Source organism: Scheffersomyces stipitis, chromosome 4 (assembly GCF_000209165.1).
Source record: "Scheffersomyces stipitis CBS 6054 chromosome 4, complete sequence".
Lineage (NCBI taxonomy): Eukaryota > Fungi > Ascomycota > Pichiomycetes > Serinales > Debaryomycetaceae > Scheffersomyces > Scheffersomyces stipitis.
The window spans coordinates 1,516,426-1,530,042 of record NC_009044.1 but is presented as its reverse complement, the minus strand read 5'-3'; the positions used below and the strand labels follow the sequence as shown (position 1 = coordinate 1,530,042).

The 13,617-nt window shown below is 40.6% G+C and overlaps 6 protein-coding genes across 6 annotated transcripts; 4 read left to right on the top strand and 2 right to left on the bottom strand. All coding sequences in view use genetic code 12, as the record gives it.

The window, feature by feature from the left end:
- Window positions 1-115: 115 nt before the first annotated feature.
- PICST_67678 (putative tyrosyl-DNA phosphodiesterase) lies at window positions 116-1,857 on the top strand. Its single transcript, XM_001384559.1, has one exon. The coding sequence runs from the start codon at window positions 162-164 to the stop codon at window positions 1,821-1,823; it is 1,662 nt and encodes a 553-aa protein (XP_001384596.2). The 5' UTR covers window positions 116-161; the 3' UTR covers window positions 1,824-1,857.
- A 32-nt stretch (window positions 1,858-1,889) lies between these two features.
- PICST_59119 (DNA damage checkpoint protein) lies at window positions 1,890-3,497 on the bottom strand (the record flags this gene model as incomplete). The annotated part of the gene is made up of 2 exons (XM_001384211.1): window positions 1,890-3,219; window positions 3,247-3,497. 2 exons carry the CDS (start codon window positions 3,495-3,497, stop codon window positions 1,890-1,892), a joined length of 1,581 nt encoding a protein of 526 aa, XP_001384248.2.
- Window positions 3,498-4,021: 524 nt separating this feature from the next.
- Window positions 4,022-4,714, top strand: PICST_31723 (Asp/Glu racemase; the record flags this gene model as incomplete). The annotated part of the gene is made up of 1 exon (XM_001384558.1): window positions 4,022-4,714. One exon carries the CDS (start codon window positions 4,022-4,024, stop codon window positions 4,712-4,714), a length of 693 nt encoding a protein of 230 aa, XP_001384595.2.
- Window positions 4,715-5,528: 814 nt separating this feature from the next.
- PICST_31722 (oxidation resistance) lies at window positions 5,529-6,545 on the top strand (the record flags this gene model as incomplete). Its single annotated transcript, XM_001384557.1, has 1 exon — window positions 5,529-6,545. One exon carries the CDS (start codon window positions 5,529-5,531, stop codon window positions 6,543-6,545), a length of 1,017 nt encoding a protein of 338 aa, XP_001384594.2.
- Window positions 6,546-8,060: 1,515 nt separating this feature from the next.
- PICST_31721 (hypothetical protein) lies at window positions 8,061-10,430 on the top strand (the record flags this gene model as incomplete). The annotated part of the gene is made up of 1 exon (XM_001384556.1): window positions 8,061-10,430. One exon carries the CDS (start codon window positions 8,061-8,063, stop codon window positions 10,428-10,430), a length of 2,370 nt encoding a protein of 789 aa, XP_001384593.2.
- A 231-nt stretch (window positions 10,431-10,661) lies between these two features.
- Window positions 10,662-13,277, bottom strand: PICST_71674 (methylenetetrahydrofolate reductase). Its single transcript, XM_001384210.1, has one exon. The coding sequence runs from the start codon at window positions 12,947-12,949 to the stop codon at window positions 11,108-11,110; it is 1,842 nt and encodes a 613-aa protein (XP_001384247.2). The 5' UTR covers window positions 12,950-13,277; the 3' UTR covers window positions 10,662-11,107.
- Between the last annotated feature and the right edge of the window lie 340 nt (window positions 13,278-13,617).

The window sequence follows — 13,617 nt, the reverse complement described above, 5'->3', positions numbered from 1 at the left end:
TTGTATACCCTGTACTCTCCAGATTTTCGAACTTATGCAGTCTAAATTTTTTCACTATCAAATACACTTTTGCTTATTCTTGACTCTTAATCCACAGCCCTTCAGGTATCCATATCACGTTGTTCAAATCTATATTCTCGCACAGCGCTACTGTCCTTCGTATGGCAGAATCCAGGAAACGCTCAGCTGCGTTCCTTTCTGCTTCTCGTCATTGGTCTTCGAAAAAGTCAGAGCCTGAACTGAAAAATACTGAGGATACTGACAATGATGATGTAGTAATTACAAAAGTAGTCCCATTGACCCAGTCAGACAATTCAACTCCAATAAACAAGAAACAAAAGCTAGCTACGAGTATACGAAAAGCGTCTCCTATCAAATTGCTTCTGAATCCAAGCTACGATGACGAAGTCGAAGCTATCGTAAATAAAGACACGATCCTGATCGAAGACTTACTAGGTGCTTCAGACCTAGACGAGACCTTTCAGTTCAATTTCACTGTAGATTTGCCAATGTTCTTGAGATATTTAAATCCGAAATTCCAGAGGAATGGGAAGAAAATTACCTTTGTCACTGGTTCAGTTCTTCTTGATCCATCTGATCCTGATACTCTGATCTTCAAGAACCAGTTCAATATCAGCGAAGTCACAGCTGCGATTCCCAATCGGTTCGGAACTCATCATACCAAAATGATGGTCAACTTCTTTGAGGATAAGAGCTGTGAAATTGTCATTATGTCTTTCAACTTGAACAAAATCGATGTGGTGGGACTTACTCAAACGCTTTGGAGATCTGGTAGATTGCAGTTGGAAACCGAAGATTCGGTGAAATTGGAGCGTGGTGAAAATTTCAAACGTGACTTTATGAACTACTTGAAGAAATACAATAGTCCCGTAGTCACTAGTTTGGCTGACAGACTTCAATCGTATGACTTTCACTCTATCGATGTAGAGCTTCTTGCTTCAGCACCAGGTAAATACGAAATCACAAATCTAACTGATAAAGATGAAGTTTATGGCTACGGAAAGTTATACCAGATATTGAAGAGAAATAATTTGCTAGTGGATAACACGAAGGGAGACAAGTTGTATAACTTCCTTTCACAGGTGACTTCTATTTCATATCCTTTCAATGTCCGCGGAAGCCAAACTGCCTCTGTCTTCAGCCATCTTCTTGCTCCCTTAGTCTTTTCTGGAGGCTCGAATGGTTTCAAGATTCTACTTCCAGGATCGGATAGTACATCCAAACACCAAAAAGACAACTACTATTTACCCCACATGGTGTATCCTACAGTAAAGGAAATAGCAAATAACAATGTAGGATTTGGAGCAGGACAAGCAGTGCACATGAAACATACAAAGTCTGATACTCACAGATACCAATACCAACAGAATATCCGGCCGTACTTGAGAAAGTGGAATTCGTCCGGTTCAGACATAGTCACGGGGAGAGAACTGGTAGTTCCACATTGTAAATACTTCATGTGCGACAACGGTGATAACTTTTCATCCTTGAAGTGGGCATTGGTTGGAAGTCACAACTTGTCTAAACAGGCCTGGGGATCACCAGTTCCCAAATCTACGAATCCAAATAAGTACGAAATCTCAAGCTTCGAGTTGGGAGTGGTAGTATTTCCTAAAGAAGGCGAGAAATTGGTACCTGCTTATGGAGAAGACACAGTGAATGACGATAAAGCTATTCCATTAAGGATGCCCTTCAGTCTTCCTCCGACGAAGTACACCGCCCAAGATGAGCCATGGAGTGAATGGGTCAGCTACGGCGAATTAAAGGACAAATTTGGACAAACCTACAACTTGAGCAAGTAGCAAGACTATATATACATAATAAATACACTAATGTACATAATTAACAAAATCAACGAAGCTCGACTATCAAAAGATCGACTTGGGTCTGTTGTTGAGTTGGGTAGGCCCGTATGAGATCTCTTTCTCACTGGCTTGATTTTGGTTTTCATTTCTATTCGTTTCGTCATCAGTATCTGAATAATCAGTATCATCAGCAACAGCAGATTTCTGGTTCTTTCTTGGAGTAGGTCTACTAGGTTCCGACATTTCCTGTAGTCTTCTCTTTCTGCGGGCAGAAGGAGGAGTTGATTCCTTTCTGTAGGTTACGAAATCTTCCACTTCCATTGATGAAGGGATGTTCTGACTTGGCTCTGGTGTTCTGTGGATAGGAACAACTACACTTGTTCTTGTGTCAGGAAGTCTCCCGGAGGGACGGTTAGAATGCAATCTAGGAATATTGAGGGGTTGAGAAGGAGCTGGTAACTGACTTACTGCTATTGGTCTACTAACTGGTTCTTCTACTCTTTCAATTCGGTGAATAGTATGTCCAAGCAATGATAAAGCCATCTTTGCTTTTCGTGGATCTTCCGTACTTACACGATTTGTAGTTTCTGCATCCGTATTTTCGTCCTTGGCTGTTAATTGAATAAACTGAATGAAGACATGAGGATTATTTTGCGATTCAAAAAGCACAGGATCACCTGGGTTCTTGAAGAGTATTTCAAACGACTCGCCGCTGTCGATTTTGTTCAAGTTTATATACTCATCGCCTTCGCTTACTGAAGTTGATGAGAATGAGCCTATCAAGTTGAGAAAGTTGCGGAAATCTTTCAAACGGTAGTTTATACATTTTTTCATGGGCTCTTCGCCAGACATTAGCTGAGAGAGATTTGTGCTTACGAGCTCGTCCAAGTTCAAGGTGATAGTGACCGACATCGGCTGTTTCAAGTACTCTCTGTCCTTCAACACTTGTTTGGTGTATCCGCTAAACAGGATCTTTTCGTTCTTAACGTCAATCTTGAAGTCTTCAGTCGTTGCTGGGATCATATCGAGAAATTGTTTGGGGATGATATGCTCTATCAGAATATGGTTGATTCTGTTTTCGACGATAGATCCAGTATTTTCTTCTTGCTCTTGAGTACTTTGTAGTTCTTGCCTATAGATCTGGGCTACTTTAACCTTGTTTCTGAAGACTGGCTGGTAGTTTGTCTGGTATTTCTTAATGATGAGCTTCTTCGTCTTGATCTCAATAAGAAATTTGTATTTCATCGTCTCAGGAGCGGAAACAGACCAGTAGATTTTGAAGCAGATGTAGTCCAAATTATTGGCATCCAAGTTTTTGAACAACGTAGCTAAATGTTTGGAGTTGATAAGAAAAGAGTATGAACCAGAATCAGAGTCTACACCATCATTATTACTATGACCACTTGGGCCATTGCGGGACAGCTGCTCGTCAGTCTCTTGCCCGTAGCCTTCTGGAAGTATGTCAGAGAAATCCACATAGTAGTCGTGAAAAAAGCTCCTGTTGAAGATGATTTCTCCATGAGATGTCTTTGCAGAATTGACCGCAGAAAGCGAAAGTGACTGTTTAGTTATAATGAACTTGATGTGGTCGGAGATGGCCGCAAGCGACATTACGGCTCTGGACCACATGGTCTTGTGGCTATTGGAGTCCAACACGCCAACAAAGGACATGGCAGAGCAAAGACAGATATGAATAATTGAAATATCAATTAGTGAAGTTGAGAGAAGAAGCTGATGCTCGTACGAAATGAAAAATAGCTAAGCTGAGATAAAATATATGCAAGTCGCGTTTTATTGCGCTTCTCAAATCTTTAATTATTAAGATTCGTAAGATTGATAGAAACAAGGCCAAAACCTTTTACTTATAAATCATATTGGATCGAGAAATTCGTCCGTAATTCAAGTGGGTTCCTCTATTATATTCTTCTTAGCTGAATACCTTCTGAGATGTTCTTACTATTGCAAGTATTTTGGTACAATAAAAAGAGTTAGACGCGCGCTAAAAGACGATAGCGCCCGGCTCGCTTATGTCATAACCTAAACTTTAGATAAGGATTTTCCATTGACATTTTCATACGTTCCATAATTGAACTGCTTTTCTAAGAAGATCTTCCGTTCACTCTCTAAATTTGTATATTTTCTTTACACTTTGTTCAAACACTAACACTCTTGTTTTGGGCCTGATTCGAAGTAGTATGAAGTTGCTAGTAATAAACCCTAATTCTTCTGAGAAGGTAACTGAAAATCTCTCGAAAACGGTGCTGAGCCCAGAAGGTGTAGAACTCGTTTTCTATACGGGACCTGAGTCCGCTCCGAGAGAGATTGTTCCTTCAACTTCTTGTGCTTCAGAACAGGCGGTCCTTCCAGACTTGGTTTCCAAAGGGGCAATTGAGATCTACGATGGCTTTCTCGTTTGTTGCTATTCAGAACATCCGCTTGTTGGTTCGCTTCAGAAACTCACCAGCAAGCCTGTGTTGGGGATTATGCAGGCCACGCTTCTCTATGGGCTCCTGGTGGGTTCAAAGCTGGTAATTATCACAAGCGTCAGTGAATGGAACGAAGTGTTGGACACAGCCGTCACCGACTTTGTAGGTAGCTCTAGCTTTCCGAGCAGGAAATTTGCACCCACCCGGGCTTTGGATGTTAGTGTTCTTTCGCTCAGCGATCCTGAAGAGTTCAAGAAGATTGAAAATCGGGTAGATGTCGTTTTGAACAAGGAGTATGCGGATGAAAACATAAAGACGGTATTGCTCGGATGCGCGGGTATGGCAGGACTTAACGAAAAGTTGAGCGCTGCTTTTGAGGGAGTGGTGTTTGTTGATAGTGTCAAGGTGGGTGTGGAGTTATTGGCGCTGTTGTGTAGATTTCGCAGTCAATTACATCCATAGAAGGTAGACATTAGACATACCAGCAATTGAATATCGTACACTCATCTCTGGCATTCAATCGCTTGGTCAGGCACTTTAAAGACTACGTACTTAATATAAATCGACTTAATTGACTATAATCAATATTGTAAAGTGAGTCTGCCCAACGAATTGTGTCTTTGAAATTCATTAGGTGGATTGGTGGAACTAAATTTTGCATTTTCTACACATATTTAACCAAACAAACACAAATAAAAGAATATAAAAACATCACAGCATTAAGAAGCTTGTACTTATATGATTATTGGAATAAATAATCGGCTATACTATCTGTGGTTGAAAGCTACTAGTCCATTTCTCCTCCTCCTCTCCTCCAGTTTTCCTCCATTTCTCTCTGTACCAGACATCTCCTGATACAGGTTGGCTTCCCCATACTTTGCGAAAGAAAAATTCAGCCCACGAAGGTTAGTAATTATCTCTAACTCCCGATTCCCGTACCTCTTCCACAATTTATCTCGATAAGCAGGAGTACTATCCATTTATAAAGTAGCGTACCGCATTTTCAATTATTGCACCTATTGCCTTATCCCGCCATTTGTCGTTTGTGTGATTGCCTAAATATTTTGAGTTCAAGACACATGGCAGTAGCCTCATATAAGAACTATAGTTTACCATAAATTCACCAAATAACTCAATTGTCAGAGGAATTTCAATTATAATCTTATAAATCAGCTTCCAGAAAAACCTTAGAACCGTCTTCAGACCAAAGCCAGCCCATATAATTGCATTGATTTCTAAACATTCTTAAATCATTCTCACCTCATCTCATTCAGAAATGTCTTTCATCTTCCGTAGGAGCCAGGAAGATACCACAGATTCTCCCAAAGAAGACCTGGCCATAGACGACAGCGCCGATGTCTCAGAAGTTCTTTCTCCGCCTCCACGACATGTTGAGAAGAGAAGCTCCTTCCTAGGCAGACTAATGAGTGGAGCTCGTACGCCATCGCCGTCTCCCAAGAGCGGCGAGATTCAGGCAACCTCTTCAACTAATAGCATCAACTCATTGCCGCCATTGCCGCCGCTAAACCTAGTAGGTTATAAGAATTCGACCAAGCACAGACTTTTGGACGAAGAACTTGCTGGCAACATCCGTAATCTTGTTCCAGCACGACTCCAGTTATTTGACGAATGGACACTAGTTTATTCCCTAGAACAGCATGGAATTTCTATAAATACACTCTACAGAAATTGTGATCCAGAGTATCAGTTGCAGCAGCTAAAGAAAAAAAGAGTAGACAAGGGCTACGGTGACGCTATAATTAGAAACATGGTAGTAGGGGCTTCTGGTCCATATAACAGCTACGAAACAAAACGGCCTCAAGGCTATGTTTTGATTGTGAAAGATGAAAAGAATTCCAAATTCGGATGTTACTTGAATGAGAACCTCAAGATAATGGACCACAAGCGGTATTACGGCAATGGGGAATGTTTCCTCTGGAAATGCGAAACATACGATCCACAATTACTTTCCCATAACTCTAATCCAAATTTGATTGATTTTGATTCGGAAAGTACTCCTAGTTCTCCTTCTTCACGCACTGCTACTCGTTTCAAGGCATATCCATATACGGGAATTAACGACAACATCATCTATTCTAATCATAATTTCATTTCTGTGGGTTCGTCCAACGGTCAGAATGGGTTATATATAGACAAGTCGCTATACAAAGGTGTAAGCTGCGGGTGTGAAACGTTCGGTAACGAAATCCTAAACACCTCAGACCCTGGGGCCAGAATAGGCAGGTTCAAGATTATGGGCTTGGAAGTATGGAGAATAGGAACTCTCGAATAGGTAATTCTGACAGTTTGCGTCGAAATTAGGTAACGGTAATTCCACGTAACCAATTTGCTATTAGACGGTAGAAAATGTGAATTACTTGGTACTATAATCCCCGTACGAGGTAGCGTAGTACAGAGTTCAAACATTCACCCAATGAATTATTAACTGTTTATTTATCTCCTTTAGTCCAATTATTTTGCATCCTTTTCCTCTTCCAGTGACTATGTTACAATTAGGAATGTTGATAAAGGTGAATTTCTCGTGAAGTAAGAACATAATCAAGAGTTGCAACTCAAAGTTTTCCATGTATCACCCATTGACGCATGTCTCCGATTTAGCTTTTAGGTGTGGCTCAGCTTTGTTTTCATTGTTGAGCTTGCAATTCGGCTAGGTTCTAGTTTGAGCAGTGATCCAGCAGGGACTAAGCATACTGTATTTGCATGGAGAATGCATCGTTCAGAAAGCGGAATGTACATGTAGTACGACGCCTAGAGAAGCGAATCAATGTAATTACATCCCAAGATTATTTCCAGATAGCTTCTACGTCTTATCTATGATTAATTGGTATTGGAAAACATGCAACTGATGCAATGTATATATTTCTTCACCTTTTGTAAATGTGAATCCAATTTCCAGAAGAGGAAAAGGAATGTATCAGATATCTGGTACACTCTGATACACTTATGTGCGGGCTGGGGTAAGGTAACTTTTTGACATCACACAATTGAACAATAGATGAGTCGTTATAGTTGCAAATAGTCAACCTCTTAATGATTTTTCATCGTGTTGTTGAACCTCTGCAGTCTTTTTAGCTTATGGTTTTTTAGCGACGTGATGAGAGTAAATTTGATACGAGACAATTCCATTGCATGCCAACCAAGCCTAAACCTTAAACCCATGATTACATCGGAAATGTATAAATTACTTGTGTTGCAGCTTAATTGTAGCTTCATTGTAGCTTCCCCCAAGAATCCTAATCAGGCGAATTATTGTTTGAAGGGTCTGGACTAAACCGAAATTGAAGGCTCTAACCAAGGCAATTAAGGTAAGCGGAAGCCAAAAAATGTTTGGCGGAATGGCGTTTGTGTTTTGTTATTAATGTCCCTTTTTGGATATTGTATTCGGATCTGCTTTTCCTGTTAGGGACAAAACTCAACTACTTTACTGAAGGAGGATGTTAAATTGGTATGAAGCATATTTTTCTGCAACCTGCATTACACTAACGCATTGTACCTGGTCGAATCTAAAATGTACAGAAGAGAAAAAATATTTGCAGCACAACATCACCTTATAATTGCAACTTATATTCTTGCGCAAGTGCAATTGTAATTTTGGTAAACGATAGCGATGTTCTGAAAGGCTTCAAGTGTTTCCCTGTTTGCTCAAATGAAAACAATAGCCAGTCGTACTAGAATTCATCTCCAAATCCTATAAATATGCCTTCTCAGTCCCATCCAAGTATAGAGTTTATCTTTAATTCTGCAAGCTAACTTCACTCGCTAGTTACTTTTCCAGAACAGATTAAGTATGAAATTCGCTCAGACAGTAGTCTCGGCTGGGTTTCTAACAGCAGCATCTGCTGCTTTCGTTGCAATCCCTAGAGTCGATGATGCCCTGAAGTATAATTCCCTTTTTACTTTACAAGATCCTCAGACTACGATTGCAGTCCAAACAGAATGTGAGAGTGGCACTTGTCAGATAAACAGATACAAAACTGAAGTGACCTTTGTGACTGAAGTTAATGAAGGTGTCAGCACTTCATATGCTACTTATTATCCGTTGGCAGAAACTAATGAAGTTATTGAACTCACCCCCAAAGTAGAGACTTTCACTAACAATAAACGGCATAGAATTTTGTCAACGAAACCTTGCTCCGAGAAAACTATCCCTCCACGGCCAACAAAGCCTTGGAAACCATTCTGGTCAAAAGAGCCTTGTACAAGTAGCACTCCAAGTTTTCCAACCACTGAAATAACTTCTAGTACCCCATGTACTTCCAGTACCCCACCTTGCTCCGAGAAAACTATCCCTCCACGGCCAACAAAGCCTTGGAAACCATTCTGGTCAAAAAAGCCTTGTACAAGTAGCACTCCAAGTTTTCCAACCACTGAAATAACTTCTAGTACCCCATGCACTTCCACTCTCCCAAGTACTACGAGTGCATGGAGTACTACAAGTGCCACAAGCTCTCCAAGTAGTACACCTCCTAAGCCAACTTCGAATACTATCATTACACCAAGCTCCACAAACACTAGAGGTACCGATACTTTTACTACAACAACATCTACTGAAACCACCTCAACAGTTACGACCACTGTTACTCCTCCTCGAACCAAAACCACATTGACAAGTACACTCACATCCTGCTCTACAGAGTCTTCTAGAACGAAGTCTACTGGACCTTCCACGACAGTTTCGTCCTTCGAGCCTTGCCCTTCATTGAAATCTACACCTTCAGTGGAATCAAATTCTTCTTCAAAACATGCTTCGTCCTCCCAGACTATTTCGTCGTCCCAGACTACTTTGTCCTCTCAAACTACTTTGTCGTCTCAAACTACTTTGTCGTCCCAGACTACTTTGTCGTCCCAGACTACTTCGTCCTCCCAGACTATTTCGTCGTCCCAGACTACTTTGTCCTCTCAAACTACTTTGTCGTCCCAGACTACTTTGTCGTCCCAGACTACTTCGTCCTCCCAGACTATTTCGTCGTCCCAGACTACTTTGTCCTCTCAAACTACTTTGTCGTCTCAAACTACTTTGTCGTCCCAGACTACTTCGTCCTCTCAAACTATTTCGTCCTCCCAGACTACTTTGTCCTCTCAAACTACTTTGTCGTCACAGACTACTTTGTCTTCTCAAACTACTTTGTCCTCTCAAACTACTTTGTCTTCCCAGACTACTTTGTCCTCTCGAACTACTTTGTCGTCACAGACTACTTTGTCGTCCCAGACTACTTCATCTACGGAATATTCCTCGTCTTCGGAAACCACTTTGTCTTCGGAAATCATTTCGTTTTCTAGATCAAATCCTCCTTTCGAATCTATTTCTTCTTCAGTATCAACTTCGTTTTTCCAATCTACTTCATCTTTGGAATCGACTTCATCTTCCCAAACAGTCTCCTCATATGCACTTACTGAATCTACCAAGATGTCATCTACTTCAGAGGAACCCAGCCAAAACAATAGTACAGTTTGTTTCCCAAGAGATGAAGCTTGTGTTCATAGTGTCATCACTAGTACCACCATAGTTACTGCTCCTACTTCGACTACTGTAGTTGTTACGTCTTGTGATACAGAGGCGTGTCACACTTCTTCCTTTGAAACTGGCATTTCTGTTATTACCGCAACTAATTCTAGTACAGTTTCAATTTATACGATCTACTGTAACTTGACTGAAACCAAGAGAATAGTTATTACAAAGGGTAGCACGAGCAACGATTCGCCAATAATTCCTACAAGTCTTGCCCTGCTACAGGTTGAATCTGCCGAAGTCGAGATTACGCCAGTTCTGGAACTTCCATTGTCTGCCACCACACATTTTCCTGAACATGGGTCTGCTGATGCTTCGAAACTTTCGAAAGGATCTACATATCAAGAAGATTTCAGTGCAAAGGCCACAGAAATACCTGAATTAGCTTCTGAAGTTAACCACAGCCCAGAAGGCCCCGAAGAGTCAAGTGTTTCTTCTGTTGGTTCTGTTGAGTCTGGGCAACGTCCCTCTTCAGTGGTACCTACAATTGTTCAAGAAATTCCTACTTCTGCTAGTGTTCTTCCTGATGCTGCCGGAAGCAGCTTATATCCAGTTCCTAATACCGACTACTACGAAGGAAGTGCAGCTGTATTAGCTCCTAGGTTCAATGCCGCTTCAATATTAATGGCTCTCATATTTTTATTGTAAGTCGGTACAGATCGACTTGGGCCTTTCTTTAATAGTCTATCCCATTTTCATCCATTTTCGATGTTGATTGTTTTGTTTTCTCTCGTAATACCATTCTTAGACTTTTGTTTCCTGTATTAATACACGTTAAATATTATTAGACAAACAATAATTTTTCGCAGCCAAATAAATACGACTCCAAATACTAATTGCCACGCAGCAACAATTCTAACAAAAACCTACATCACCAAATGAAATACAAGAGTAGATATTTATTACCATACCGTTGAGGATGCCACTATACACAGGAGGATTCTTTTTATATAACCAATAGAAGATGACAAAAAAGCAAGTGCAAAAAAAAACAGACTGAAACCTTGAAGGCTTCATTATTAAAAACTATTGTTGAAATGAATTAAAAGACAATGAAAGGGGCAAGAGAGATCAATCTCATGTTCAACCCTGATCATTGGATGCAATATTACCGTAGCCATAACCATAACCGTAACTATCATAAAATAGGGATACGCATTAAGCTGGATTCGTTCTTAATGAGGTGTAAGATTAAATGTTGAAGTTAACCTTAGAGTGAGTATGTTGAGTACTCCTTTAATAAGACCCTGCGTAGTGAATTAAACAAAACAAAAAAAACAAGCAAAAACTGAGAGAGACTTCTCCGATTTACAATAAAGGAAAGTTTAGTTTCCTTCACTGGCAACCGTTTCAATCAAATTGAAAAGAGTTTCGTTCTTGTCGATGAAGTCGTTGTTGACTAAGTTACACAAGACAAAGTTATTGCTGAAGTTGGTGATCAAATCGACAAAACCGCTGATTTTGTCCTTGTCAGCGTCAACCAAGTTACTTTGCAAGATGTTCGTCCATTCAGTGAATAATCTGTAGACTTCGTCCTTCCAAGCTAAAAAGGAAGTCTTTTCTACAATTGTAGGTTGCAAAATCTCTTCACCGGGGAAAACACCCCAGGTGACAGCGTTGATATCGTCATCCTTACAATTAGTAGACAAATTACCATTCTTGTCAACAGCATAATAACTAATGATACTAGACGAAGCATCCCCTTCAGACTTGTTGTAAGAGTCAATAGTGTGCAACAACTTAGGAAGCAAATCCTTGGGACAGAAGAATTCCAAGTACTGCTTCTGGTAAACATAGCCATTCTTTGGACCCCAACCATAGACTTTTTCGCTAGACTTAACAGCGTTCAAAGCAGGCTGAGAGTTCATTGTTAAGAAACCCTTGTGGTTCAAATTGATCAAGTTTTCAACCATAACCGAAGTATCCTCGCCAATTGGACCATCAGACCAAGGCAAAGACTTCAATTCACCTTGCAAATAGGAAACGATGATGTCCGAGAAATCCTTCAAAGTCTGAGGAGTTCCCCACAAATCATAAGCCTTTTTGGGCGATTGACGCAACAACTCAGAAGCACACAAATCGATATCACCAAAAGCTGGAGATCTAGAATCACCCCATCTACCATTTGGAAACTCATCCCAAGTAGCTGTTCTGGTAATATAAGAATATTTCCTGTTTTGCCAGAAGATAGGACGGATAGTTTCTTTCGATCTCTGAGGATGTAACGACTTTCTCCATGGTAACTCATCTCCACCAGTATTTTCGTGGGCTTTGACGGGTTCAATAATGTTCAAAGTCTCCAAAATCATGATTGTGGCTCTTTCTAAGTTCATTGTGTAGAAGTGCAAGTGGTTGACAAAACCCGATTGCAACAACTTGGTGCACATCTGAGAAACCAACTCAGTTCCCTTCTCTCTTACCAAGTAATCATCATCCTTGATTGGTTCCAAGACCTCCAAGAAATGTGGAGGAATGGCGATCTGAGACCATTTGGCTCTTCTGACGAAGGCGGCGTAGGTCGAAATCGGCATAATCCCTGGAATGATCGGGATGTTTACGCCAATCTTACGGATCTTAGAGCACCACAGAATGAAGTTGTCCACATCATAGAACATCTGGGTGATGATGAAGTCAGCACCGACATCACACTTCTCCTTCAAGTACTCCAAGGTTTTGGCCTCTGAATCTTCCTCAGGATGTCCTTCCGGATAAGCAGCTACACCGATGTTGAAGTGATCGCCATACTTGCGACGGATATATTCAATCAAGTCCTTGGCGTACTTGAAATCACCAGTCGACTCAGAACCATCCAATGGAGGATCACCTCTCAAGGCTAAGATATTCTGGCAGCCCGACTCAAACGCCTTATGTAAGGCTTCGTCAATGAGCTCAACCTTCATGTTGGTACATGTCAAATGCATACACGTCTCCAAACCCAAAGTTGACTGGGCAGTATAGACCATCTCGTTAGTCAAAGAAGAGGATCTGCCTCCAGCGTTCCACGTGATATCAATGAAGATAGGATTCAAGTCATACATTCTGTCCATTCTGTCGTAGAGGTTCTGGACACCTTGCGACGTTTTGGGCACAAAGAACTCGAACGAGAATGTGGCCGGAGGTGGGTTGGCCGACGAATGGGCTTGGGATAATTTGTCTGAGATTTTCATTTCAATTGATGAATGAATACGTTATAAACAATGAATATGTCAAAAAAATGAATTTTGCTTAATCCAGAATATCAACACAGATCTGAGATGGAGATGTAGAATGACAAATCAGACAGAACTGATAACTTCAGATACGTTTTGTTTCGAAAGCAGAAAAAACAGTCTAACGATTTTAAGGTTAATGAATGTTGAAAAATTCAATCTATGCGTAATTCACGGTGACTCAATAAGCGCTTACAGGTAGGAAGACTCAACTCAAGAACTTACTATTCCACAAGAAACTCAGCAGCGTTTAAGGTTTAGTATTTCACCGCAAACAACGCCAATTAGACCTGTCGAAAGAATTCAATAGAAAAGACACTGATACACAATTCTGAAAAATCAAGATCATGGAGGCATGGGCCAAAAATATTTCAGTTATCGAGCCTGCACACAACCAGATTTTGTCCGTTAACGCTGCCAGCATGTGACATGACTAATTATTATGAATGTATCTGCAGGCCGATAGTATACTATGCAGGCGTTGATTCTATACGATAAACAGACTAATGGGCGTATAGTGGGAGCTGGAAATACGAAAACATAACTTATGACTACAAAACCCAGCTCATATTTAAAAATCTTATGTCTGGATAGGTTTCTAGAATTTGAAAGGATTTGAAGCAATT